Here is a 27,284-nt window from a genome sequence, read left to right on the forward strand (position 1 = left end):
GCCAAAAGACAAACGAGGAAAAACGAGTATTTATTTATATTCTATGTATAAAATACAATACATGTGTTATGTATGTATTATGCACTATAGCATCTATTATATCTATACAAACGCCTATTTGTGTGTGGGTATATTTGCATGTAAATATGTATTTACATTAAACACAAATACATAGAAATACACACAGGACGCCAGTTAAATTTGGATTTCAGATAAGGGGATAATTTTGTTATAAATATGTGCTATGTAGATATTTGGGGACGTATTTACCCTAGAAAATGACTCGTTGCTTATCTGAAATTCAGTTTAAGTGTACGTCCTGCGTTTTATCTGGCAACCCTAGCCGAAGGGGACCTCGAGGCCTCTCCCGCTCGGTGACTGGCGGAAATCCCGGGTGGGACGAAAAGCGGCGCCGGCTTCGCGGCGCTGTGGCGTGCGGGGCGGGGAGAACTACGAGCCCCACAATGCCGCGCGCGCGCCCTCGGCCCTGATTGGCTGCGGCGTGCTTCCCGCCTTCCCGTCACTTCCGGCCGCGGAAGGGCGGTTGCGGCGGGCTGTGCCGGCCCGGCTTCGCGGGCGAGGAGTTCGGCGGCCGCCATGAACTTCTCCGAGGTGTTCAAGCTGTCCAGCCTGCTGTGCAAGTTCTCCCCGGACGGGAAGTACCTGGTGAGCGGCCGCGGGGCCTGGCCGGCGGCGGGCCCTCCGCGGGAGGCGCGTGTCCACAGCGGGTGGCGCGGACCCAGGATCCGGGAGCGGGGCGGCCGCGGGGCCCGGATGGAGGGAGCTCGGGGCCCGCAGCGGTGGACCCTGCCTGGGCAGCGGCCCCCGGCAGGCGCCCCGGGCAGGGGGCCTGGGCTGCTGTTGCAGACAGGAGACCCGGGCAGGTGCTGCAGATCAGTTTTCAAAGCGACAGTGTGAAAAACAGTAAGCACAGGACACATATGTGTTCTGATCTGCAGTCTCTCTCCCACGCTCCTTTTTCCGTGCAAAATTCATGTGGCCCTTTTTTTGATAGAAGTTCATGAAACAAAAACCCAGGAATCTAGTTTGACCTTGATAAGTACAAAATGAAGCAGTTAACATTTAAGAGTCCATTCTTGTTTTTTTTTTTACTGAAGTATAGTCAGTTTGCAACGTTGTGTTACTTTCTGGTCCACAGCATCGTGTTTCAGTCCTCCGTATACACACATGTATTCGTTTTCATGTTCTTTTTCATTATAGATGACTACAAGATGCTGAATATAGTTTCCTGTGCTCTACAGAAGAAACTTGTTGTTTATCTGTTGTATACACAGTAGTATCTGCAAATCTTGAACTCCCAGTTTATCCATCCCCACCCCCTCTTGATTTTTAAACTGTGATTACTCTGCTGTTAGCAGGAAAGCACACTCAGGCACGTCAGCTATTTACTTGAACGTGGGTATTAACAAATATGGACATGAAGTAGCTGTACCTTTAGGAAAGCTGTACTAACAGTTGAACATTTTCAGAGTCAGGGTTAGGACGAAGGTGATGCAGGCGTCCTCCCTCCTGAGTCTCCTTCACTCCCACCCTGCTGCCTGCCACGCGCAACACTTCTGCCACATCTGATCAGCAGTGTGTGGGCCTACCCCCAACACCAAGCAGTTCTCCACACCAGCTCTGTGTCCTGCAGTTTGACTCAGTTCTGGCACTGTCTACCTAGAGAGAGCGTCACATTCCCCAGGTTACGGGCTCAGTCCAACAAGGCTGCCCCCCTCTTCAGACGCCACTTGGAAGTCCAGATTGTCACCTGTGCTTCTGACCAACTGGCTGTGGATTGGAGGTTTCCATGATCTGCTCTTTGGGTTCCACTAATTTGCTAGAGCAGCTCACAGGACTCAGAGAACACGGAGGGCTAGCAGTTTATTGAAGGATGTGATACAGCCAGATGAGGAGGCGCACAGGGAGGGGCCTGGCGGGTCTTGATGCAGGAGGTTCTGTCCCCTGGAGTTCAGTGTGTCCCCCTCATATATAGATGTGTTCATCCATCTGCAAGCTCTCTGAGTCCCATATTGGGATTTTATTCAGGTTTCATCACATATGCATGGGTGGTCATTAACTTCATCTTCAGGCTTTTTCCCTGAAGAGAAAGGGGCTGGGCTGGAAATTCCAGGTTTCTAGTCCTGCTGGGTCTTTCTGGGGAGTAGCCCCCACCCAGGTGCCACCCAGGGTTGCTCCCCAAGAACAGAGCATGCTCCTCTGACCCAGGAGGTTCCAAGGGTTTCAGGAGCCCTGTGTCAGGACCTGGCGGCAGAGACTAACGTGTGTTTTCCGTTCTCTCACAGTAGGTAAATGAGCATTTATGAAATGCCCTTACTCTTGCAGAAGTTCAAACCTGAGCATTCGCTTTCTGTTGGTTCGCCCCAAGGTGGGCCTTGAACAGAGGGGAGAGCCCCTTCTCCTCTGAGCGTCAGCCTCCATCCTTACTCCACGCAGAGTCTGCAGGCAGCCAGGCCAGAGGGCTTGGCTGTTCACAGGGGCCTTTTTCCCAGCGGCTTCCCGCTTTAGTTTTTGTCGTGCAATGAAGAAGGGAGCAGAAAAAGACTCGAATCGAGAGTTTTAAAATGCTGCTTCTTCCTGGAGTGGAACGGGTTTAACTCCTAGTTTGTGTGTTTCAGTTTTCATCTTTTTATTGACTCATCTTTTGTTTAGAATGTGCTCTCCAGGCGATAAACCCGAGGCTATCTAGACAGAAAGCATGTCTGAAAGGAGAGGAGGAGAGCCTTCCTGAGCAGAGGGCGGCGCTGATACCCGAGAGCCCCCCACCCCCTCTGGTGGAGTGCACGCCAGCAAGGCCTCTCCTCTCCCCTCCCAGGCTTCCTGTGTCCAGTACCGGCTAGTGGTCCGGGATGCGAACACTCTTCAGGTCGTCCAGCTGTACACATGCCTGGACCAGATCCAGCACATCGAGTGGTCGGCCGACTCGCTCTTCATCCTGTGTGCCCTGTACAAGCGGGGGCTGGTGCAGGTACGCTGCCCGCGGCTCGGCCTGCCGCCTCCCCGGGATCCCCTTCCCCACGCAGGGTCCTGCCCTGGGCCCTCCTGGGCAGGAAGGGAGGCAGCGCAGCTCAAAGCCCGCTTCCTTCTAAGGTCATCATAGTTCTCTCGTAGTTGAAGTACTTTTAAAACAAGAAGACACTTAAATATTCATGATCTGTGACCACATTAACTCAGGAACGGGAAGTGTTCGGACGGCAGCCCAGCAGCCTACACACCGTGTGTTCAGGGAGCGTTGGGTGGGGTGTTTTGTTTGAGACCCCAGACTTAATTAACTGAATAGGGTCTTGAGGACGGCAAAGTGGAGAAACCCTCCAAACTACAGCAAAGTGACGTCACGGAGAAGCGTGGCCTCCTCTGGTGTCGTCCAGAACCAGCCCTTCAGACTGGAAGCCTAATTAGTGCCCTGGTCTCTCTCACGAACCCAGGTGTGGTCTCTGGAGCAGCCAGAGTGGCACTGCAAGATAGACGAGGGCTCGGCCGGGCTGGTGGCTTCCTGCTGGAGCCCGGACGGGCGCCACATCCTCAACACGACGGAGTTTCATGTGAGTAGGCGCCCGGATGCCTGCCCCACCCTTCCTCCGGAGATGGCTTGGGAGCATTCCGGTGGGCGATTGGGAGGAAGAAACACGACTTTGGTCATCAGAGCGTTACAAGCCCATGAGTGTTGTTATATACTCTTTTTGCCCAGTTATAATGAAAAGGAAAGATTTTTTAAAAACATTTTAAATTATACGTATATTTTTGGTTTGGTTGATTTTTTGGAGGGGAGGTAATTAGGTTTATTTATTTATATATATATTTGTTTGTTTGTTTATTAATGGAGGTATTGAGGATTGAACCCAGGACCTTGTGAATGCTAAGCACGTGCTCCACCACTGAGCTACACCCTCCCCCAAATTATATTTGTAAGGGTTGAAACAGTTCCTTTGATTCAACAATAGAAAGTGAACTTCAGTATGAACAAATTTACATCCTTCCTCTGAGGCGTCTGATCTGTGGCACTAACCCCTTCATTCATTTGCTCCTCAAGCCTGGGGCTTCCTCTGGGCGCGGGGCGATGGGCAGGAGCTCCGAGTGGAAGAAGAACATTTGAAATCTGGTAGTAAATTGGAGATAGCTCGGGCACTGTGACTGCGTCTCATAAACGCATCACATTAGGGCATTTGGCGTCTCGAAGGTGTTTGCTGAAAGGTCTTTGGTGTTAGCGGTGTGGTTTTTGGACATAGAAAAATGTATGGGTCCCTTTAACGAGGTGGCTTTTGGCCTTTGGGTGTGAGTCCGCTGAGGTCGTTGGGTCTGGGTGCTGGCCCATCGCACCGGCCCAGCCCCCGGCTCTGCAGGCGCAGACTCTGCGCGGTGACAGCGTGTTTGGCGGGACGAGTGTTTATCCCCAGCCACGGGAGTGCGGAGTGACCCGCAGGAGTTCATTCTGCTTCTCTGAGTCGCATCGCTGGAAACAAACTCCAGTCGCGAGGGGACGGCCGAATAGCTGCGTCAGAGCGCCGTGGCTGCGCATGACCTCCGTCTCGGTTTTCAGACATACTTTACAGGTGACGTCTGCCGGTAAGGCCGCCGGGAGTGCGGCCGGACGCGAAGGGGCCGGGAGCCTCCGCGTTGTGCACCTGAACGTTTTCCAGGGTCTCAGGGATGCCTCAAGCTTTTCACACTTCCTTGTCTAACATTCTTCATGCTTGTAATTCTTTGGGCCAAAATTCAGCCTCCGATGGTCACCTGGCAGGGGGTCCTCATCTCCCAAACTTCAATGTGAAAGACAAATCGTGAGCCCCTTGGACAAGGGGTCGTGAGTGAGAACCGAGGTGGCCGGTTCTTGGGGTAGACACCTCGGGGTGAGACCGCCGGGAGGCGTGTGCCATTTTAAGAGCCTGCAGCCACTACCCCACGTGGCTATGCCCCTGGCAGTCCCACCAGCAGCTCGGAAGAGGTTCAGGCCCACGGCCTCAGTGACGCTGGTCATCACAGCCTCTTCTGCGATCAGTCTCATGTGTGGTGGCATCTCATCATGGCGTAATTTGCGTTTGTCTTACGACGGACACATTCCCTGTGTGCTGGTCACCGCGTGACTTTGTATTTCTCTGCGCTTCTGTATTAGGCCATTTGTCGTGTTACTGAGTAAAGGCGTATTCTGGCTACAAGTCCTTTGTCAGACGTCTGTGTAGCAGATATCCTCTCCTGGGCTGTGGCTTGCTTTTTCACTTTCCTTTGAAAGGGCAGTTTTTCATTTTGATGGAGTCTCTAATCAATTTTCCTTTTTTGATTTGTGCATCTTGTGCCTAAAGAAATCCCTGCCCAACCCAAGATCATGGAGTGTCTTCTGTTTTCTCCTAGGAGTTTCAGGGCGTGAGTGCCTCAGTTGGGGTGTCTCATCTGTCTTGAATCTCTGTCCTTCCCCACATTGCCCCGTTGACAGAAACCAGTTGTCTGTCTGTGTGTGGCCCTGTTCCTGGACCCGTCTTGTTCTGTTGATCTGCTGGTCTATCTGTGTGTCAGCACCAGACTGTCCTGATCGCCAAAGCTTAATCGTAAATCTGGAAACCAAAATCAGTGTGTTTTCCAGTCTTGTCCTTTTTTGAAGTTGTTTTGGCCATTCTAGGTCTTTTGCATTTCCATGTCAATTTTAAAATAGTCAATTGCTTAAAAAAAAAAAACTGTGCTAGGATTGTAACATTGAGATTGCGTCCAATCTATAGACCAGTTTGGGGATAATTGCTTCTTAACAATATTAATGCTTTGGATCCGCAGACCTGGGGTGCTTGTTTTCTTAAGTCTTTAAAATTTTTTTCTAAGCTGTGTTTTCATTGTACAGATCTTGCACATACTTTATAAAACTTGCTCCTATGTGTTAAATTCTGTTTGTGAGCTCTGGACCTTTAGCTTCAGTGCAGGGGTATTTACCCCGCGGGTAGTCAGGCAGGTGTGCATACGTAAATGCGGAGCACTTGACCTCTAAATGCATGCGCTTCTAACAAGAGAGGGAAACCACACACATTTCCACACCGATAAAGAACTCGATAATCTGTTGTTGTCAATTTGCTATATAGTTCACAAGTTAATTTTCCAGACAATCTCTAAGTTGGAAAAGGTTATTTTAAGTATTTTTGCTTCAGTACTGGAATTTCCTGGTCACCAGCAGCACTGGGAATGTAATACAAGCGCACTTATGTTTTTATGTCAAGGAAAGTTGAAAGTATTGTGGAAAAGGAGGTGAGAAAAGTAACTTTCTCAAAAGCAAGTTTCTCTTGCAATCAGCATTTGAGTTCACACTGGAAGTACTTGAAAGTGTACCGTGTCCTGAGGGGGCTGTGGGGTCCTGCCGAGGACAGACGCCTTTAATGGGTGGGTAGGCCGTGACGGTGGTGCTGTGGGGACAGACCTGAGGTCCCAGGTCAGGGCCATGATGGCCCCTTCATCCTCCCAGGGGCCCAGGGCGGCCCGTCCCCCACCCCTCCCCAAGGTGCTGCCATGTTGTGGGGTTGATGGGTTTCACTGCCTCTTCTTTTCTTACTGGATTTATTAAAGGTATAGACAGTTTGGTTTTTAAAACCTTTTCTTGACGGGACAGTGGGTGAAAATCAGGCCTCAGTGCTCTGTGTCTTCCGTGGCCGGGGCAGGGCGTGCAGCGGGCAGGGCGCCGGCGGTCCCCAGGCCTGGACACCCCACCTTTCCCTCCTCTCCTCACTTCTCAGATCCTTTTTTAACCCCAGCAGTCACTTTAGTCTTAAGTTTGCACTTTACAGAACCACAAGGGAGAAGGCCTTGAGGGCGAGGGGTTGGGGGCCGGGGGTGGTGACAAGGGGGAGGAGGAAGGCCCAGAAGTGAAGCCCCCCATCTGGGGACAAGCACATGCTGTCCCCAGGCCCCCCGCAGGGCCTCCCGTGTCCGGCTGCCAGGCCAGGAGACCTCCAGACACTGCCATTTGACGTGACACTGGCGGGCAGGTGTTCAGAACAGACACTGCCAGGCCAGGGGCTCTGAGCATCCCGCCCCGCTGGGCTGGGAAGTGTGCACCTTCCTTGGCTGGCTCACACCGCACGCCCGCCTCGGCCTCTAGGAGCCGGGGGGTTAGAGGAAACCCGCCTACCTCGGGGTGCGCCTCGCTCCCGGGGCGCTGGCACCGGCGGTCTGCAGGTGCCTGTGGCGCTGCCTTTCCCAAGAAGGGCAGGCACTTCCCATAGCATCTGAGTCTCCGGCCCCGCAGCACATGTGCTCCCGCGTCTCCCCGGTGCGGGTGAGCTTTGCAGAGGGGTGGTTTCAGGCATCAGGTTTGGTTTTTTCCTCTTTTCTAAGAGGCGAAGTGGAGAACACAGAGTTAAACTTCTAAGCTAAAAACAACAGCGTAGTTTGCAGGGGTCACACGGGTCCAGAAATGCACTGCCCACCCCGCGGGTTGCTTCCCGGGAAGGCCTGCAGTCTTTGTAAAGCTACAGTGTGACCGAGAGCAGTTTTTCAGCCCGTGTTCCTGATCTCAGCGCCATGCCCAGCGAGCACAGCTTTGGTGGTGTCCACTGGCCTTGGGGCTGCCAGTGGCCAGAGGTAGCAGGTGCCCTTTTTTCTGTGCACCTGTCCCTCAGTTAACCTCCCGACAGCCGATGAGAAGGGTATGGGGATGGTTTTGGAAACAAAAGTTTAGAAACTCTGCTCAGGGGTGACTCTTCACTTTTAGGGAGTCTCGGGGAGGTGACAGGCAGGCCCTCCCCCATAGCTGCAGGCGGCGGGCCTCCTGTGCTCACAGAGTTGGGGTTACAATGCAAGGCTCTGTGTCCCCTCACTGGTCCCTCGTTAACATGTCTTCTCTTCTGCACCAGCCTGGTCAGCTCTGGGCTACCTGTGTGCAGAGTGACTGCAGTGGTTCCTGCAGAAATCCTCTGGGAGACAGGGCACAGTGGGGCGTCCACTCAGGGAGTCGGGCCGATTTCTGTCCCTGCCAGCCTGGGGGCCAGGCCGCCCTCCCACCTGTCCGGAGAGGCAGAGCCATTTCCCCATTACCTGCTTCAGGAGACCGAGGGTCCCAGATGGGTTTCCCACCTAAACGTGTTTCTGTGACTAAGTGACAATTTTAGGTTTGCTCTTATGTGAGAACTGATCACAGCACACCGTCCCCTGGCCCTCATCTACAGAGGGTGCCTGAAGTCCCTGAGCGTACCGAATCCTACAGACAGGCCTGTGGTCAAGCTGAATTTATAAGTTAGGCCCAGTAAGAGATGAACAGTAACTCACAATGAAATAGAAGACATAACAGTACACCACAATAAAAGTTAAGTGACTGAGTCCTCTCCCAGAAATCTCACTGGCCTGCACTCAGCTTCTTGTGATGATGTGGGATGACAGGGCAGGACGGGGGCACAGGGCAGGACGGGGGCACTGGCCTGGCCTTTGGCTTCGGACCGCACGTCAGGAGGACAGGTCCTCTGCCTCGGGTGGTCCTGGTCCCTCGGCCTCGGCGATGTCGATAGTGGGGATCCGGGCGGGACGGCGCTGGGCAGCACACCTTCATCCCACTGCTCAGAACGGCACACGGTTTTGTACTCAGGAATTATTTCTGGGATTTTCCATTTAATATTTTCAGACCACAGTTGACTATGAGTGACTAAAACTGGGGATAAAGGGGGAACCATGGCACTTTGGAACTAAAAGCGCTTGTGTTTAACTTTGTGTCACTCAGATATATTGTTACAAAATGCAAACAAAACCGAGTGGGGTGGGGAGCCTTAAATTTAGCAATAGTAAAGTGTGAGTCTGACGTATTTCTTCAGATGGAAAACACCCAGGACCAGCGATACTGTTGCTTCCGAAGTAGACCCCTCCTTGGGTGCTGGCAGTCTGGTTTACGAGCTGCAACAGTCTTCCAAAAATGCTGAACATATACTGTTTCTTTTCTCCTCCCCCTTTCCGGGCAGCTGCGGATAACCGTCTGGTCCTTGTGCACGAAGTCTGTGTCCTACATCAAGTACCCCAAAGCTTGTCAGCAGGGTGAGTTGGCCAAAGCTGCTCAGAAGTTTCTCAAAAGTAAGCAAGTAGAGACGGTGCGTCAAGACAACACGCTGTTTGAACTTAAAGCTGTTTAAATGCAGTTGCCGGCGGGGGGGTGGACCTTTTTATCGTGGGAAATTCCAAACAGGGAAAAGGTAGCTTCAGCTGTGTATCAGCTCATAGCCAGTCTTTTTTCTCTACACCCACCCCGCCCACGATTATTTTAAAGTATGTCCGCGACCTCCTAGTCCTCACTCTGTAAACGCTTCCACCTGGGTCTGTACAAGACAAGGACTCCCTTTTATGTGACCTCAGCAGCTAACGAGGAGATTGTTTTAAGGAAGTCAAGGAAGAAGGGTTTACACGAAATCCCGAACCTCTGTTACCGAACCGGGTGTTCAGCCCCCTTCCAGTTGGTGTCCCGTCACGGGACCCCAGCCCACACATGGAATTCTGAACTAAATCCTCCACTGACTTAACTCTGTGTGCTCTGTGAGGGATGGGGTCCTGTCCCATCGGGACGTCCCGGGGCAGGAGGACTGGCCAGTGTCCTCTGTGCCAGCTGGGAGCACCCCCCACCACGACATTTAACTGGGCTGAGAGCTAGCTGGGTGCCCCACTGTGGAGTCATGAAATTACACGATCGTCTTTCAGTCAATGAACAGAAGGAAGCAGTACGTAATTTGAACGATCTTTCCATTTTTTCTCTTGCCATCGACAGTTTGAAACTCACATTTGAATGAAATGCAGTTGAAACAGCAGGTCCTGCTGCAGAACCCAGGGAGCTGTACCCAGCTCCTTGCAGCATAGCCTGTCACGGGAAAGACAGGGTGAGGCACGCTCGCGCGCGCACACACGCGCGCGCATGTAGCCGAGTGCTGTGCCATCCACCGGAAACAACGCAGCACTGCAAACCGATGTACGCCCGCTAAACAAGGTGCATGAGATGCAGCTGTACGTTTATTTCTCACGTTTATAGCTTGATGTGAGTGCCCCTCCGAGGACACACACAGCTCTCAGTGGAACGGCGGCCGTGTCATTTAGGTGTTTTTTTGACTCATGAGGTGCGAGCTGCGGCCGGGCTCGGTGCGCTAATGGACCTGGAAAGTACAGCCTAACATTTCAACCAGAAATTCTCATCTTAAATTTACTTCTTGGAAATAATTCAATTCAAAACTAAAAGGAGGGGGAGTGGCGGCGAGCCGGCTTTGAACCCCCGAGTTTCCTGCAGTTACTTTCCCGGGAGCGCGCGCTCCGTGGGGCACGCGCTCTCAGCACCCTCTGGGTCACCGGCCTGGGGGTGACCCCCTGCCCGTCTGAAGTCTGGGGGGCAGGTGCTGGCGCTGCAGAGCCCGCTGCAGGCGCCGCGTCCCCACTTCAGACCGCCGCTCGCGCTTCCTCATCCTCCCTTGAAAACTGACCGCTGCGGCCTCCTCCGTGGGCCTTTCCGTCTCCCGGCAGGCCTGGCCTTCACCAGGGACGGCCGCTACCTGGCGCTGGCGGAGAGGCGGGACTGCCGGGACTACGTGAGCATCTTCGTCTGCAGCGACTGGCAGCTTCTGCGGGTGAGCGGCGCTCTCCCCGCCCTGAGCAGGCTCCCCGGGGAGGGCAGGGAGGGAGGGGAGCAGTGTGCTCCCTGAGGTTCTGGGGGGTCCCCCGTGCAGCGTGGGGAAGCGTGATCCCGCGTCTCCAAAGGCAGGTGTGCTGCACAGAACACGCATCAGTGAGTATTTCTAGGACTTGGCGAGCTGGTGCGTGTTTGGGCTGTGACCAGTTCGTGTGCCACCAAATCTGAGCCACCTCCTTTCTTGTTAGTTAAACGGTATTTGCATATGTGTGGCCCTCCCAGGAGGAGTGACCTGGAGTTTACACTGACCCAGTGCCCGCCCCCTGGAGGCCGTGGACCCAGACACACCAGCTGAGTGGCCGTCTCAGCGCGGGGCAGGGCTGTCCTGGGAGGTGAGGCTCAGCCGGGCAGGAAGAGGGGCAGCATGTGCAGCCTGGGGGCCAGAGGCAGAGCCCCGTGGCAGCCAGACGCCCTGCCTGGGGACCTCCCTGGCACTCGGGCAGGATTTCACAGCTGCAGGGCAGAGCTGTAGAGATGTTTGTCCTGCTTCAGAAGGAAATTAAGTATGAAATGTGTTAACATCAGCTATAAAGTAAACGTATGTGTATCTGTTTAAGAAAATTTTTTCAATTTCTTGGATCTCTCCCTGCGCCGCTGTGGGCAGCACTTTGACACGGACACGCAGGACCTGGCGGGCATCGAGTGGGCCCCCAACGGCTGCGTGCTGGCGGCCTGGGACAGCTGCCTGGAGGTAGGGAAGCCGCCGTGTTATTTGCATGCTCTCCCCGTGCTCACGTTGCCGTAACTGTGAGTCTTCAGACGTCGAGCTGGAGAGCTCCCATGCCACCTCAGAGGAGGGCAGTGTCCTCAGGCACGTTCCTGCCCCGGGTCCCTGTCTCTCCGAGCCTCACGTGACATCCCTGTCCCCGCAGTACAAGGTCCTGCTCTACTCCTTGGATGGCCGGCTCCTGTCCACCTACTGCGCTTACGAGTGGTCCCTGGGCATCAAGTCCGTGGCCTGGAGCCCCAGCAGTCAGTTCCTGGCGGTCGGGAGCTACGACGGGAAGGTGGGAGACGGCCCACGAGGCGAAGCCCGTCGCCGGCCGCTGGGCGGCTCTGACCCTCGCGGTTTTCCTCCCCAGGTGCGCGTCCTCAACCACGTGACTTGGAAAATGATCACAGAGTTTGGGCATCCTGCAACCATTAATAATCCCAAAATAGTAAGTCTGGAAGGCATGTTTCTATTCGTACAGTACTTGGGGAAGGAAGTAGAAAACTGCTTTTCCGCTTTACATTATTTATGGTGATCCGTGTACTGACATCCCCGTAAACCTGATCCTGTCACGTTCCACTGTGGGTCTGCACCAGTGGCCTTCGTTTCTCCTGCCACATTCCCAGCGGGTCCGAAGTGGCATCTGCCCTCCCTCTCGCGCTCCCACCCCCAGGGCTCATTCTGGACCAGCTTCTGCCCCCTACGCTGTGACCACTGAGCATCTGCTGGGCCGCGGGCTATGCTCTGGGCCAGTTGGAAAAGAGCAGGCAGACCTCCGGCCCCTGGAGTGTGGGCTGGGAGAGCCAGATATCTTTCTGGGGTGGGTAGGGTGGCTGCCTGCCGAGGGGTCCTGGGGCCAACACCAGGAGGAGGTGAGGTGGGATCTGGGGAGGAGTTATTCAGGCAGCAGGAACAGGGGCGCAGAGGTCCTGAGGTGGGTAGGTGTGTCTGTTCACTCAGCAGGCGCTGGCCTGGGTGCTGGGAGACAGGGACACAGACAGAAACCCTGGCCTCGGGGGATGGGGGGACGAGGACAGACACCCCAGCATCCGGGCCACAGTGAGGGCAAGGACAGAAATCGCAGCCTTATGGGGACAGTAGGGATGAGGGCAGGCACCCCGGCACTGGGGACAGCGGGGACATGGACAGACCCCCTGGTGAGTTGCCCACAGGTGAGGGACCTGAGTGAGAGGCGGGGGTTGTCGTGAGGAGGAAGGCGGTGGGCGAGGGCTGCAGTATGGTCCCGGGTCAGCTGGGCATTGCGGGTGTGGGGAGTCTGAGTCGGTGGAGGTCCGGATTCGGGCGGTGATTGGACGGCCAGCTGAAGGTGCAGGGGAGGGACTCACAGGCGGCCGTCGGGGTGGGGCCGACCCCAGGCTTCTCAGGGCTCCCCGCGGTCCCCCACACCCTGCCCGCCTGTCCTTCCTGTCCGCCCCGGTCACTCCGTGTCCCACCTGTCAGCCATCTTCACACTTGTGCTGGACCACGGGCTGGCCTGGGGGAGGGGACCAGAGGACGCTCGGGGCGTGGTGAGTGGGGCAGCATCCCGTCCCCCCCAGGAGCGGCCACACGTCCTGCCCGCGTCTGTGTTGCAGGTGGTGTACAAGGAGGCAGAGAAGAGCCCCCCTCTGGGGCTGGGCCACCTCGCCTTCCTGCCACCCAGAGCCGTGGCCGGTCCCCTGTCGTCCCCAGAGAGCAAATGTAAGAAGTGCAGCCCAGCGGGTGCCACCTCTGCCCCCTTCCCACCCGGTTCCCGCAGGAGTCCTCTCCGTCTAGGTGGACTTGAGACAGTCTTTGTTTTTTTTAAACGCTTTTCCTTCCCCATGATGCCTGGTCAGCGTCCCCTCAGCCCCGAGCCAGCAGGCCACCCGAGCGCTGTCTTGTTGACTGAACACAAGCTCTGGAAACCGGAACTGGACAGCTGGGACGCTGAGGGCGACTTTGTTTTAACGACGATGACGTTTTGTCGGGCGAGCTGGGGCTCGGTGCAGCCGCACAGCTGTGCCAGGACCCCGCAGGTTGCTCACGGTTCAGTTTCCTCGCCCGTAAGATGGGCGTAATTAGGGTGTCAGAGGGGCTGCTGGAACAGCCGCCGGGCGTCTCCTGCCCGCCCGACGCAGCTCCGTCTCCCGGGCCTCGTCCGCCCCGGCCAGGCTCCCACAGAGCCCTGCTCTCCCTGAAGCCCTGCCCCGAGCTCTTCCTGCCACACGTCTTGCTCACGCCCACGGGCGGTCAGGGCCCGCGGCTCCTCTCCAGCGCCGCCGGGCGGACCGCAGACCAGGGGGGCTCAGGGCGCACTCTCCTTTGACGCCTAGATGAGATCGCCGAGGTGCCCGTCTCCCTGCAGACGCTGAAGCCAGCTGCCGACAGAGCCAACCCCCGGATTGGCGTCGGGGCGCTGGCCTTCAGTCCCGACAACTACTTCCTGGCGACGAGGAACGGTCAGTGGTGCGCCCCACATAAGTGCTATGTCCCCCACCCACTGCTCGGGGGCCAGGGGTACAGCCAGCTTGAGAGGACAATCAGGCCTTGGGCCTCCCGCACACGTCCTGCTGCTGAAGTGGTGGATGTCCCAGCGGCGGAAGCTTCCTGGGTCGGCTGGTCCTGTCAGAGCAGCAGCTCGGCCACGCCGCCTCCCGGCCCTTGTCTCTCCCTTCTGGGTCAAGAGCAGGGCTCTGGGTGCGCCGAGAGGCCGAGGGGCACGACCCCCGCCCGCTGAGACACCGGGTGGGGGCGCAGATGTCACTTGTCTGCTCAGTGTCCGTCCTCAGGAGGGGATGGTGAGGGGCCGTGACAGGGCTGAACCGCGGCCCGTGCGGTCTCCCTCCTCAGACAACATCCCGAACGCCGTCTGGGTCTGGGATGTGCAGAAGCTGCGGCTGTTCGCGGTGCTGGAGCAGCTGTCCGCCGTGCGCGCCTTCCAGTGGGACCCACGGCAGCCCCGGCTGGCCATCTGCACGGGGGGCAGCAAGGTGTACCTGTGGTCGCCGGCGGGCTGCGTGTCAGTGCAGGTGCCCGGGGAAGGTGAGCGCAGGTGGACCCCTGGCAGATGGCGTGTCCCCGCAGACCCAGCCTCCAGCTGGAGGTGGAGGCAGGGGGACACCTTCCGTAAACCTCGGGTTGGCCCGTGTGCACTAGAAACGGGCCGGCTGCGCTGAGCTCTGCAGGCTGGGAGGAGCCCACCTGTGGAACTTGGGGCTCCCACTGGCCTGAAGCCCTGGCCCCTCTTGCTCTAACCTCTGGCTACCTGTCTTTCTTCAGGTGACTTCCAGGTGCTCTCCCTGTGCTGGCACTTAAGCGGGGACTCTCTGGCCCTCCTCGGTAAGGACCACTTCTGCCTGTGCTTCCTGGAGACAGAGGAGGGGGTCGGCACCGCCTCCGGGCAGCGGGGCGACCACACGTAGGGCCCTGCGTGGACAGGCCCGTGTGGGTGGCAGTGGGAACCGTGGGAAAGGACTGTGGCTTCTCGTGGTTTCTCGGGGCTCCTCAGGTCCAGAGGAAATGATTTGCTTTTATTGTTTATAGCAAAGCATTTTTGTACATATGTATGGTATTATTTAAATAAATATTTGCTACTTCATAAAACGGCTAATGCTTTTCCTGAAAGCTTTACATCACAGAAAAGTTTTCTAGGTCAGTTTTGAGTTTGCTGTCAGGAGAGGTGAGCAAGCCCCACGCAGCTGCCCCCCCCCCCCCCAGGATGCTGTTCAGCTTGGAGCCTCCATCCTGTCACTGCACGCTTTGGGAGGACGGCCTGGGCGTCCTGTGGGGCCTGTTCTGGGGTCAGGGGTCGGGGGCGGGCAGGGAGGTGTGCCACCAAGGGTAGGGGGTGCAGGTGCCGGGGCATCCCGGTCAGGGACAGTCCCCGACCTGCTCAGTCAGCTCTGCAGGGAGTGTCCACCCAGAAAGATTGCGGGTGCTCCCCGCGAGCAGCCAGGGCCGAGGGCCGAGCCTCGCTTGTAGGCAAATGAGGATTTGTTCCTCCCCCTCAGGCAGGACTGCTTGTGTACCGCCCTCTGGTGTCTGTGAAGGGAGCTGCACCAGGCAAGTGCAGAACCCTCATTGTGCAGGCACACGCACGCACGCAGGCACACGCACACACGCACGCACACGCACCCCTGCCAGTTGACAGCGTTCAAAACTAGAGCAGGACAGCTCCCACTCTGAGATGCTGCACCTGCCGTAATAACTTTAAGAAAGGAACGACACCCACTCAATTCTAAGTATCTTTACCACAAGACCAAAAGCAAGGCTCAGGACCCAGGCTGGGTATGGAGGCTGCTTTTTGACAGACAGGCCCCTGCGTCCAGGTCACGTCGTGCTGACTACAGCTACGCCAGGGTCATAAATCAGGAGCAGGGACCCGTGAGCCAGCACTAAAATCAGCAAAAGCTCCCAGGCACAGGGCTGGGCAGCGGACGGGGTGGGGGCGGCGAGCTGCGACCGCCCACAAGCTCATGTCTGCGGGGAGTGGCGGGAACCAGGACGGGGTCAGCTGCTGCATGAGGCCCTAATACGGTTCCTTTTTAAAAGTGTATCCTTTAAAAGCAAACTAAGCAATTCTCTTTTTAAATACGAGTATGACGATACAAACTTAAAAGTTGTCAAAATTGAGTGCAAAAGAACTTATCCATCTGGCTTTCTCAAACTAATGACTGGTTTTAAAATGATTTTCCGCAAACCTTTTTGGGCCTGGGGAAGATACCGTGAGTGTTATTAACACAATGCAGATGATCACTTTTAGAGAAAGTGTGACTTTAGGGCAAACACACATTTACACAAAAGCACCTGCCTGTTCAGGAGCCGACAGGCAGACTCGCCGAGCTCGCGTCTGCTGGCTTCTTTTGTATTCGCTTGAAGAAGACGGATTAAATCTCAAGATACAAAATTTGACACCAACTGTAAACATTTGCAACTACAGGCACTGGGGTACATGGTACCTCCCTGGGTGTGATCGTCTACGCAGCTGAGGTGCCGACGGGGGTGTTCTAGTGGGATCACCAATGTTTACCACTAACAAGCTCAGGGGCTGGGGTGGGAGGACGGCAGGAAGCTGGATGGAGACACCATGAGAAACAGGAAAAGTGAGGTGCTAGGAAACTGACGCTGGCCAGGACGGGGACAGCCCGATTCACCTTGCTTTCCCTGTAGCTCCGGTTTCCAGACATCCAATATCCGGCTGAAGTATACAGTTCATTTGACTCCGCCAATCACACCCAGACCCTTAGGTCAGGGCCCCGAGCCTGCTAGCAGCAGGGGAGCTGCCCCGAGGCCCCGGGTCCCGCCTGCCCGGCTCCCCAGGACGGGCCCGGGCAGGGCACCTAGAAGCCGACCTTGCCGCGGGCCATGGAGTAGCCCAGCTTGGCCTCGTTGTTGACAAAGGACATCAACCCCACGTAGGTCTCGATGAGCAGGGGGCGTTCCAGGACCAGCACGCCGCCCGCCTGTCCTGGCAGAGGACTCTCCTTCTGGGCCTTTTTGACAGCTTGGATTAACAGCGCTTTGAAGCTCTCCAACTGAGAGAGAAAAGGTGGGGTCTGGTCAGGGGATCCACAGGAGCGGACCCCACGCCTCTATGTCAGCCCTGCTGTCCCCACCCAGCTGAGCACCTGCCCAGCCCTGCAGCCCCGCCCTCAGGCAGCTCTCGAGAAACCTTGGCTCTTCCCATGGTCCCGTGACGGCCGGGCGACGGCAGCACTCACGGACCTTGCTCTGCCGGTCTCCGTGGTTTCGCCACCGTAAACTACCTGATCCTCCCACCACTCAGCAGGCAGCAAGGAGGCCAGGGTGCACAGCTGGCACGTGTGGGGGCCTACTCTCGCCTCCCCCCCCCCCCCAGAGCTCCTCTCCTGCTCAGCACATAGACTGCCCAGCTGGAGCAGGGCCGGGACACCTGCCATGCCCTGAAGCCCTTCTGGGACCTTCCCCAAGACAGCCACAGCCACAAAGGGCCACATCATAGAGCCACACTGGCCAGTAGCCACTAACTACACAGGGCTGCTTACATGTAAGGTAACTAACATTTTTAAAAATTGAAAGTTTCTTTTCTCAGTGTAGCCACAGGGTGAGTGTTCCACAGCCACATGTGGCTACCACCCCGGGCAGTGCAGGCTGAGGACGTTCCAGTCACCGCTGGGCGGCCCTGCTCCTGCCATCTGTCCTCTTACTTGGCACAGAGAGGCTGTCTTCTCATCCACGCCGGCCATCGGGTGCTCTATGAATGTGGTGTAGGGCACATTGGTGGACCAGGGGTTCCACCTGTTTATGAAGGACGGGCGGCTCTGCTTGTCCCACTGAATGCGGATCCCAAAACCTTCTCGCCTGCCAAGTTAGAAGGAAGGGACCAGACTTCACAGACGGCCACTGTGCACCCACATCCACTTGGCTCCACTGCTAAACACGAGACTGATGACATTTCAGGACAGAGAAGGATCCACGGGCTTGGACGGGAATGGTGTGGCCAGCATTGACAGCTTTCAGCACTTGCAAACAGGACAGCTGAGCACGCTGTCCTAGCTACGCTACAGCCAGTCTCTGCACAATCAGCAAAGCTTAACAGGTAGCAGGATGACTAGATGAGTGATATTTTTGTAACTTTAAGTCTTTTTTTCTGAGTGTCTTATTGTTAGTTAAAAATTTTAGCTCATCTTAGTTTCCTGAATTCCCTATCCAAATCTCTACATCACAAGTCTAAAATTTACTGTTTAACTCAATGGAGTATACTAATGTCTAGGTTTCCATTTCAGAAAACTCCCCTAACATATGAAGGTCAGCTCTTGAACGTTGTCCCTTAAATGTTTAATTTAACCTTCAGGAACGTCTGCAAGTTAAAGTGATGTGCTACCACTTCCATTTAAAAAAGAATGTAATCCTTTCCTGGCCAGAGATAAAATGCTGAGTTTGGTTCTCATCTGAAGAATATCCGCATCAGGTCTACTTTAAGATACCTCGAATTCATTTCACTGCAAGCCTAATAGCTGTCTTTTGTGCCAGAATTCCTTTTAATGCACCTGCTAGGCAGAAGCCACCTGCTTCTATTCTAAGGAGCTCCACCGATTTTATAGCTGAGGCTTTTATGTTTCCAAGTAATGACAAACACAGACATCTGCTGGGGGCTGGTTTCAGAAGGGCTGACTGACTAGGAGGCGCCCGTGGGGGGTTCTCTGCTGAACAGACTTACTTGTTGAGCGATTTCGGGGGGAACTGGAATTCCCCGTAGGAGATGGTGTCCACCGCGCTCAAGGCCACCCTGACCACCTGCTGGCACTGCAGGCTGATGAAGTCGTACTTGCAGACGAGCAGCGCCTGGTCGGTGATAAGCACCAGCCGCTCCTTCTCGTTGTTCCAGTGATCGACCCTGCGGGAGGCAGCAGTCACCGCGGCGCCGCGTCCGCGCGCCGGTGCCCCCCGCCCCAGCCCGCGCCCCTTACTCGGTCAGCAGCCACACCCCCTGGATGTCGCCGTCCTCCACCGGCCGGACCACCACGCGGATCTCCTCCACTGCCTGCTCGATGGTCCCGGGCTGCGGGGGCGGGCAGGCGGAGGTCACAGGTCACGCCGCGCGCGCCCGCCGCGCCCCTCCAGCCCCGCCCCGGCCCGGCCGGCCCCGCCTCACCCGGAACACGAAGTACTCCTTGACGCGGGCGCGGCGCGTGGGGTCGTGGACGCTGAGCGGCCACAGCGTCTGTCGCAGCGGCGTGCCCGCACCCGGCCGCCCCCCGCCGCCGCCGCCGCCGCCGCCGCCGCCCGGAGCGATCTCCTCGCCGGCCGCCAGCACCGCCGTGGGGCTTGTGCCCGCTGAGTCCACCGAGTCCCGCAGCTGCAGCATCACCTCGCCCGCCGCCGAGAGACCCCGGACTGGACCCGACGCAGCCGCCGTCGCAGCCGCTGCCGCTGCAGCCGCCTCAGTCCAGCCCTCAGCCCCGCCCCTGGCCCCGCCCCGCGCCGCGGCCCGCCGCGATTTGCTCCGCCTCGCCAGCCCCGCCTCTGACACCGCCCCTTCCCGCACCCTCAGGCCCTCACGATTGGCTCTTCCCCAGTTGTCTTCTGCGATTGGTCTATCCCGTCATCGTTCACAATCGCTTCCGCCCCTCGCAGCACCGGAAGAGCACGCCGCGCGCTCGCCCACTTCCTGTTTACGGGACTGGGCGGGGCGGGGCCGAGGCCGGTTGCCAAGGTGACGCGGAGGGCCCGCGGGGAGGGCGGAGCCCGGAGCCGAGCGCCCCTCCCCCAGTAAACTCGGGGCTCGCCCCTCCAGGGCACGGCGGGCGGTTGGGGGCGTCCTGGAACCCCGACCTGCGGCACGGCGTCCACCCCCTTCTGTTCAGCTTCGGCTGAAGTGCAGCGGGCATCAGGGAAGGGACCCCGGCCCCTGCCCAGAGTGACCGCCCCCTGGACCCGCCCTGGGTGACCACCCCCTGGATGCGGACCCCTGCGCGGGAGACCACTTCCCTGGATGCACCTCCTGCCCAGAGTCCCGCCCCCTGGACGCGCCCCCTCAGCCGGGATGACCACCCCCCGGACCAGCTCTCTGTCCCCGGGTGTCCGCATTGCACCGCAGGGGCGACGCGGGCTTCCGGGACTGGAGGAGCGGCGGCGCGCGGGGCCGAGCACTTCCCTGTGCGCCTCCGCCTTTCCTGACCGGGGGGGGGGTTCATGGATGGAGCAACAGGGACGTGGGCCCAGCGCTGTGCTGAATGCAGACGTACTCGCCGCGCCTAGAAACCGGCGCGCCCGACCCCCTGCTCCACGGAAGGGGAGGGGCACTGAGGCACAGGGCCTGGTCACTTGCCCAAGTCACTCCATCAAGGGCGGAGCCAGGAGTCATTGTCGCAGCCCCTGCTCTTCTCCCGGCACTAAGAACCGCATTTGTTCTTGTGCTGAGGGATCGCCCGTGCAGCTGGCGCCCCCCGGGGCATCTGCCTCCCCTGCCAGGGATCTCAGCTCCCTGGTCTTGGCACCCACAGGCCCCAGGGCCACCTCATCACCATCCTCCTCGCCCATCCTCAGGGAAACCCAGAGGCTGTGCATCCATGACGGTTCACAGCCCCTCCCAAATATGAGCGCCATGATCCTCGCCCCGCAGCCTCTTTGCCCCCCCCCTTACTCCTCCAACCCCCAAAGGCTTCTTTCCTCACCTCTACTGTGTCCATCCTCCAACACTCGGTTGGGACCCCGCGGCCCAGGAGACACTGCCATTAACTACCTACCACTCAGTGCTAGTTCTCTGCTGTTTCCTGTAATCGTCTGCTCTGCGTGTGCTGGTCAACCTGCTGTGTGTGTGTCCTGCATGTGGTTACTTGTGTGCGCTAGGTCATCCTGCTGTGTGTGTGTGTGTGTGTCCCTGCACCCCATTAGTCAGGGAAGTCCCAGGAATGAGCATATAACTGTGCTTTGGGGTGTATAACCCCTTCCATTGTTCTTTGAATTTTACAAGAACCCAGGAATGTAAACACACTCTTGTGCAGGTGCTGCAGATGGAGAAACAGGTCTGGAGAGCTCTGGTGGGGTGCCTGGGGCCACACAGCCTCGTGGCCCTGACGATTAACCAAGACCTCCGGGCTTATGCAGACCTAGGTGCTCTCCCTGGCAGTGAGTGAGTCCAGGGTGGCCAGCATTCTGTCCTGGGGCATCCCTCTCAGGAGGGCTCTGAGCTCTGCACACAGCAGGTCCTCAACAGCCCCGCGCACTCTCCCTGTGCGTCAGCATCCACAGAAACAGGAGGCACGAACGCACCACAGACATTCACGTAGCTGCGGTGCTTTGCTTCCTGGAAAACACTAAGCTCTTACAGAGGGCTGAGTGTGCAAACAGAAGCAGCAAGCTGCTTCTAGACCCGCTGGCCTGCTGGGGTGGGGTGGGCACAGCTGCTGCCGCCCCTGGACTAGAGGCCGTATCACACTGCCTTGGGCCCTGCCCTTTGGGGGACGGACCCCCCTACACCCCTGCTCTGGCAACCAGAGTCCGTGGTTGAGTCTGCTCAGCCCAGTCCCCGTAGGGTGGGCCTGGATCAGGCCCCAGAGGGGCAGCCTGAGCCGCTTGGGCCTGAGGTGTCCTCTGCCCCCTCTCCTGAGCTCCTTCATGATGGGCGGGGTGGTCAGAGCAGAGCTGCAGGCATGTTGATGCCTCCAGGCATGTGGACTCGGGATGGGGGCTTGAATCCGGCTCCCCTACTTCTGTCCACTGGACCTGGACACTCACACTCTGCCTCAGTTTCCCTTTTTTACGAGTAGGGGTAACAGTTCCTACTTCCCATGGTGGTTGAGAGGAGTCAGTGAGTTAACACCTGTGCTGGCTAGCACCTGCCCTGCACATGAGAAGAGCCGCCTCAGCGTTAGCATCAGCCCTGTTCCTGCTGCTCCTTGAGCCTCTGCTAAGGGCCAGGGATGTTGCAAACAGCCTTTGCTCCAGACACACATGCCTGCGGGGCCTTATTACCCCCTTCGACCGAGAAGAAAGTCCCAGAGAGGTTTTACATATCACACGATGTGAGGGTCACACATCAACAGAGAGAGAGGACCTGGAGACCAGATCCTGGGCTCTATCCCCCACCCCGCCCCTGTGCCAGTGCTTGAAGGGCCGACGGAGGAGGCTGCCCTCTGCCGGCCATGGACTTCCACGCTCTCAGACTTGGTAATTAGGGAGATGTGGTCATGTGCTTCGATGGCAGGACATCACAGCGACCTTGATCAGGGTCATCTCAGCAGACGGACTGGGATGGGAAGGGGGCCACGGCTTGGGGGATGAGGCTGAAGGAGGAGAGGGTGAAAAGCGAACAGCAATGACCCAAGCAGGTAGCAGCTGAAGGTGGCAGCTATGTGGGGATAGAGGAGGCCTGGTCATTTTCACAAGCTGGCCGGGCCCGGCCAGCTAAGGCTCAGAGCTCCAGCTTGTCCGACAGAGCTGTGCTGACCCTGATCCTGGTACTTACCCCTCCTGCTTCCCTTTCCTTGTCTGGAAAGCAGGAGTGCTGGAACCTGGCTCCTGGGTTGTCACGAGGCTCAAAGGAGCTCACAGGTGGAGAGAGGGCCACCTGAACTGGCTCTCAGGCCACCTTGGGCCCCGTACAGCCGGAGTGAGGATGCAGAAACAGGACAGGGGTCCAGTGAATGCATGCAGCTCCTGGCGGAGGCTGAGGGGCCAGACACTGGAGCCAGCAGGTAGCTTAGGGCATGAGGACACCATCCGCTCGGGGACAGAGGGAGAGGGCCGAGGCCGGGTGTGGATGGGCTGGGTCGGGGGATGCAGCGGGAGGGGGCGTTGAGGAACCCTGGGACACCTGCTGTCTTCAGTAGGGGTGAGCGGGAGATGTAGCTGGGAGTTTTGGTGAAGACGCAGCAAGGGAGCTGATCAGGGCGACCGTGGAGACCACGGAGCACCCAAGACAAGCCTTGGCAGTAAGTCCCCTGATCACTAACCTGCCACCTGACAACCTTGAGCCTCCACCTCTTCCTTTGGCCTCTCCCTGCCCTCCATGTCCAGGACTGGCTTTTGGACCAATAGTATGGATGGATGGAGGGCAGAGGCCAGGATGGAGTGAATGGATGCAGAGAGAGGATGGCCTGGAGGTCTGGACGCCGGGGCCCTGGGTGATGCTGGAGCCTTTCTGCTTTCGGAAGTGAGGGCCGAGCCTCAGTCTTGGGACTGGGTGCCCAGGGATGGGATGAGGACGTCGGGTGAGCAGGGAGGGGCCAGGACCAGGTAGATGGATGGGCCCTGAGGATCCCAGATGCTGGCAGGAGTAGGCATGACAATGTGGCTGCTGACCTGGCACCTGAGCTATCAGTGGATGGCGGGGGGTGGGGTGTAACCTGAAGGTCCACAAATTCCAGAGGTAGCACGGGGGAGGCTGGGCTTGTGCTCAGTGACAAACAGCACTGGGCGTTGTACCGGATTCCTGGGGCTGCCGTCCCAAAGTGTCACAGCCTGGGAGGCTCAACAACAGACATTTGTTGTCTCACACTCTGGAGGCCACAAGTCCAAGGTCAAGGGGTCCGCAGGGCCTCAGTCTCTCTGAAGCCTGCAGGGGAGACCCTTTCCGGCATCCGGTGGCGGCCAGCAGTCCTGGGTGTTCCTGGGCTGGCGGCTGCGTCACCCCCACCCCTGCCCCCATCTCCACGTGGCTGTCTTCTCCCTGGGGCTCTCCCCGCTTCTCATAGGGCACAAGTCATGTGGGGTCAGGGCCTCCCTGACGCCCTCATCTTAGCCCTGGCACCTGCCAAGACCCCATCTCCAAACAAGGCCATGTTCACAGCTACTGAGCCACGGTGGTTAGGACTGGGGCGTGACTGCCTGGGGGCAGGGGACACAGTTCTCCCTGTAAGAGTGCATTCGTGTAAACAGCGAGGGGGTTCAGATGGTCCCCAGTGACCCCCCGCCCCCCCCCCGCCAAGCCTGCCGTGCAGGGCAGGCTAGGGGGAAGGGAGGCTGGCTCCTGCCAGTCGGACTGGCGTTCCCCTGAGGTTGTGATGCTTCTCTCCTTCTCCCTCCTCCCTCCCTCTCCCCACCTCTCTCTCTCCCCACCTCTCTCTCTCTCTCCCTCTCTCCGCTTTTGAAAGGCTGTTCCCGCTCTCACCGGCAGGTGGCAGGGTCATCCACAAGTGCCTTCAAACCAGAGCACAGAGCACCGTGCGTCTCAGCTGGAACTGCAGATTCTTACCTTGACTTCCAGATGTTGTGGTTTAGCTTTTTACCAAATCCACGGATTCCACCTTTGACATCTGTCTGTGATGGAAGTGGGAGTCGGGGGAGCCACGGGGCCAGCACGTGCCCACAGGAGCCCCAAGGGTGGGACCTCAGAGCTGCTGAGGGCTCGAGGTGCACCAGGTTGCAGCTAAAGGCAGAGCCAGAAACCTACTCTCCCCAGGCTGGAGGCCAGAAGTCTGACGCTGAGGTGTGGGCGGGGCTGGTTCCCTCTGGAGGCTCCGAGGGATAGTCTGTTCCAGGCCCGCCCAGCATCCAGTGGGTGCCGGCAACCCTTGGCGTCCCTTGGCTTGTGGGCACATCCCTCCCACCCCTGCCTCCGTGTGGCCACGTGGCCTCTCCTGTTTCTCCATGTGTCTCAAACGTCTTCCTCTCATAAGGACACCTGTCATTGTGTGGAGGGCCCCCCTAAGTCTGGGGCGAATCTATCCTGACATTCTTAATTACATCTGCAAAGACCCTTCTTCTTCCAAATCTGGTCGCCTTTGCAGGTCCTGCGGGTTAGAACTTAGATGTCTTTTGCGAGGGGCGGGTGGGATACAGCTCAACCCCGCCCCGCACATTGCTGCACCCCTCACCTGGCACCTGTGCGTGAGTGGGTGCGTCTCTGCTCTCAGGGTTGGTGGGTGGTCTGTGGCACCCTTCCTGATGCTGCCCCTGCCCCCATAAAGGGAGGTGGAGGGGGTGGGAGGGAGCCAGGCCTGGCTGTTCACAGAACAGCAGTCGCACCTGCTGCCCCAGCCCAGCTGGCCTGTCAGATCAGCGGCTGAGAGGCAACCGGCTCCAGGGTGCTGCCCAGCTGCTCCCGCTGCACCACAAGGGCAGAGGCGCCAAGAGGCCCCGCAGGTCCGGAATCCCCGTCCACCCTCCGCGCTGCGGCCCATCCACAGCCTGCTTAGATGGCTTCTTGGATTTCAGTTTCTCTTCCTGGGCAAATGAAGAGGTTTAGACACAGGCTTTGAACCGGAGCCCGAAAGCTTCCCATCCAGCTGGGAAAGTGTTTGGTGCAGGGTTTCAAATGCCAGGCTTTGCTTACAGGGACCCCTGTGGACACTCTGTGAGCACGAGGCCCTCTCCCCTGGGACCTGGAAGTACCTTTGGTGGCAATTAATTTGCTTGTCTTCCCGTCAGGACAAGTGTCTGAAAATTCAGACAGCAGCCTGGATTCTCCTCTTGGCGTAGCTCAGGGAGCGCTAGGGGGCTGTGCTGGGCCATCTGTGCGCGCCCTTCTCTTCCCCTCCCCTGGGACTCAGGCAGGACCTCGGGGCGGAGGGGCTGCAGCAGCTCCAGGAAAGCAGGCTGGACAGAGCCCTCTGCTGTGGGAGTGACCAGCCAAGCTGGTGAGACGAGCTTCCCCCTCCCCACATTAGGGTGTTTTATTATTTCCAGTAAAGAAGGAGACAAAAACATTGACAGGCAGTGTCTTTTACAAATGCTTTATGTAAAAAGCTCACTGTCAAGGCTCTCTTCCTGGCCGAAGTGTCCCCACGAATGCTCAGGATCGTGGTGACCACACTGCGTCTAGACCTTGTCGGGGGTGCCAGGGTGGGGCCAGGAGGTCTTGTGCAGTTTGGCTGAAGGCCTTGAGGATGGGGGTTTGGGCTGAGAAACACCCCTGCAGAGCTCAGCTCGAAGGGAGTCTGAAGCCTTCGCACACGGAGGCCCTGTGGGTGCACCAAGGGGACCCGAGTGCTGCAGTCCACGCCCTACCCTCGGACAGTGCCCCGTGGTGCGGGATGCACGCCCTTCCTCCACCGTCAGAGTAAATCCCCCTCCACACTTCTTGCTCTTCTCAAACTTGCATCGCGGTGAAGATGCTGGTTCTTCTGGAATTAATGCACACATCTAATGCAAATCCAATAAAAAGTCCAACATAACACGGAAGGAAGTGGATAAAGGGACACCAAAGTCCATCTGGAAGAAGCGTGGGGGAGAATCACCAGCATGACTTGTGGGGAAATAAAAGTGATGGCGAGGTCACCAGCCTGTCACCAGCAAACCTCGCGGGAATACCCTTGGTGCACGTGTCTCACTCCGGTGTGCAGGGCCGACAGCGGGACCCTGGGAGCTGGAGCGAGAATCAGTGGAAATACCCACGGACGCATTCTACTTGCAGCTCGTCCGGGCTGACAGTGCTCTGTTGCATCGGAAGAAGGAAGCTGGCCCGCTAACGGCACGGGGACAATTGGACAACCAAACGAAGCAGAGCCGCCCTTTCCAGCGCTCAGCCGGGTAATTTCACGTGAAATGACATTTGCACGCCAAGATGTCACAAAGAAAGAAGCCCACGTCTGTGATCTTTCCCAGCTGAGGGCCTGTTTCTAAGCAGCAGGGGAAACAACAGAGCGACAGCCTGTAAGTTTGAGGACACAAAACCAGAAACTTATATCGTCTGCAGGCGCCATCAAGCAGCCACCTTAGGACTGAAACTATAGACCAGGAAAATGTTTGCTGTGTCCCACAAACGGTCACTTTATGATGAAAATGGACAAAGGTAGATAATTCTTAGGGAATATCCACTGCCTTCTGCTTAGCTGGATTGCAATAAAAGTTGTCTGAGTTAAATCTACTTAGAGAAGTGTATTGAGCACAGAAATACAGTTTGATTACTTGTTTCAAATATAAAATTGAAGCCCTCCCCCTCTGGTGGCATGTTGGTTGCTTGTGCAGGAACATACACTATCAGTTCAAGTCCGATGCTTGACTGTTCCCACACCCTCAGGGTCCCAGATGAGGATGAGATGGGTGGGGGTCTAGGGGGAGCACCAGGTGCTGGGCAGTCTGTGTGGGTGGGGCTTTGCTTGGAGAGATGATCTCTGTGTTGTGGAGGGCCACACCGAAGCCCGAGGGCTCCCGAGTGTGCGGGGCTGTGGCAGGTGTCCTAGGCGCAGGGACTTCCAGCCCACCATCTCCATCTTCCCACCTGGCACCTGCCTTGGGACTGTTCACCTGGTGGCTGGACTTGGTGCCAGGGACAGTGGGGTGGGGAGAGGTGGACTACCGTGATGCCATGACGTTGATGCTTCAGGGGACCTTCCAAGTGGGTGGGGGTGGGAGGGGGGCTGGAATGTGTACACAGTTCATGTCTTTTTGTCAAATTAGCAAAATAACATTTTTATATCACTTTTCTTAAAGAGGGCCCCACTTTTATATGTTTTAGGCCCCACCAAACCTGGACGCCCCTGCCCAGTGTCCTCCGTTTTATCCAGCGGGAACCACCCAGACTGTCTCCTT

General features: G+C 57.4%; 2 protein-coding genes across 4 annotated transcripts; one reads left to right on the forward strand and one right to left on the reverse strand.

Annotated features, from left to right (window-relative positions):
- Positions 1-509: 509 nt before the first annotated feature.
- On the forward strand, positions 510-14,936 carry WRAP73 (WD repeat containing, antisense to TP73). Of its 3 annotated transcripts, none has more exons than XM_074377611.1 (12): positions 510-666; positions 2,837-2,989; positions 3,447-3,563; positions 8,937-9,045; positions 10,471-10,574; positions 11,241-11,327; positions 11,509-11,643; positions 11,719-11,796; positions 12,944-13,049; positions 13,664-13,789; positions 14,181-14,372; positions 14,610-14,936. In XM_074377611.1, the coding sequence occupies exons 1-12, from the start codon at positions 598-600 to the stop codon at positions 14,750-14,752; spliced, it is 1,419 nt and encodes a 472-aa protein (XP_074233712.1). In that variant the 5' UTR covers positions 510-597; the 3' UTR covers positions 14,753-14,936. The 3 variants fall into 3 exon arrangements, with proteins under 3 accessions (XP_074233712.1, XP_074233713.1, XP_074233715.1); XM_074377612.1 differs by having other exon boundaries at positions 8,937-9,009; XM_074377614.1 differs by lacking the exon at positions 14,181-14,372.
- A 625-nt stretch (positions 14,937-15,561) lies between these two features.
- TPRG1L (tumor protein p63 regulated 1 like) lies at positions 15,562-19,272 on the reverse strand. The gene is made up of 5 exons (XM_074377615.1): positions 18,964-19,272; positions 18,779-18,870; positions 18,529-18,705; positions 17,516-17,669; positions 15,562-16,864 (listed from the first exon to the last, which is right to left on the reverse strand). The coding sequence occupies exons 1-5, from the start codon at positions 19,174-19,176 to the stop codon at positions 16,670-16,672; spliced, it is 831 nt and encodes a 276-aa protein (XP_074233716.1). The 5' UTR covers positions 19,177-19,272; the 3' UTR covers positions 15,562-16,669.
- Between the last annotated feature and the right edge of the window lie 8,012 nt (positions 19,273-27,284).

The sequence above is a fragment of the Camelus bactrianus genome, chromosome 13, assembly GCF_048773025.1.
Source record: "Camelus bactrianus isolate YW-2024 breed Bactrian camel chromosome 13, ASM4877302v1, whole genome shotgun sequence".
NCBI lineage: Eukaryota > Metazoa > Chordata > Mammalia > Artiodactyla > Camelidae > Camelus > Camelus bactrianus.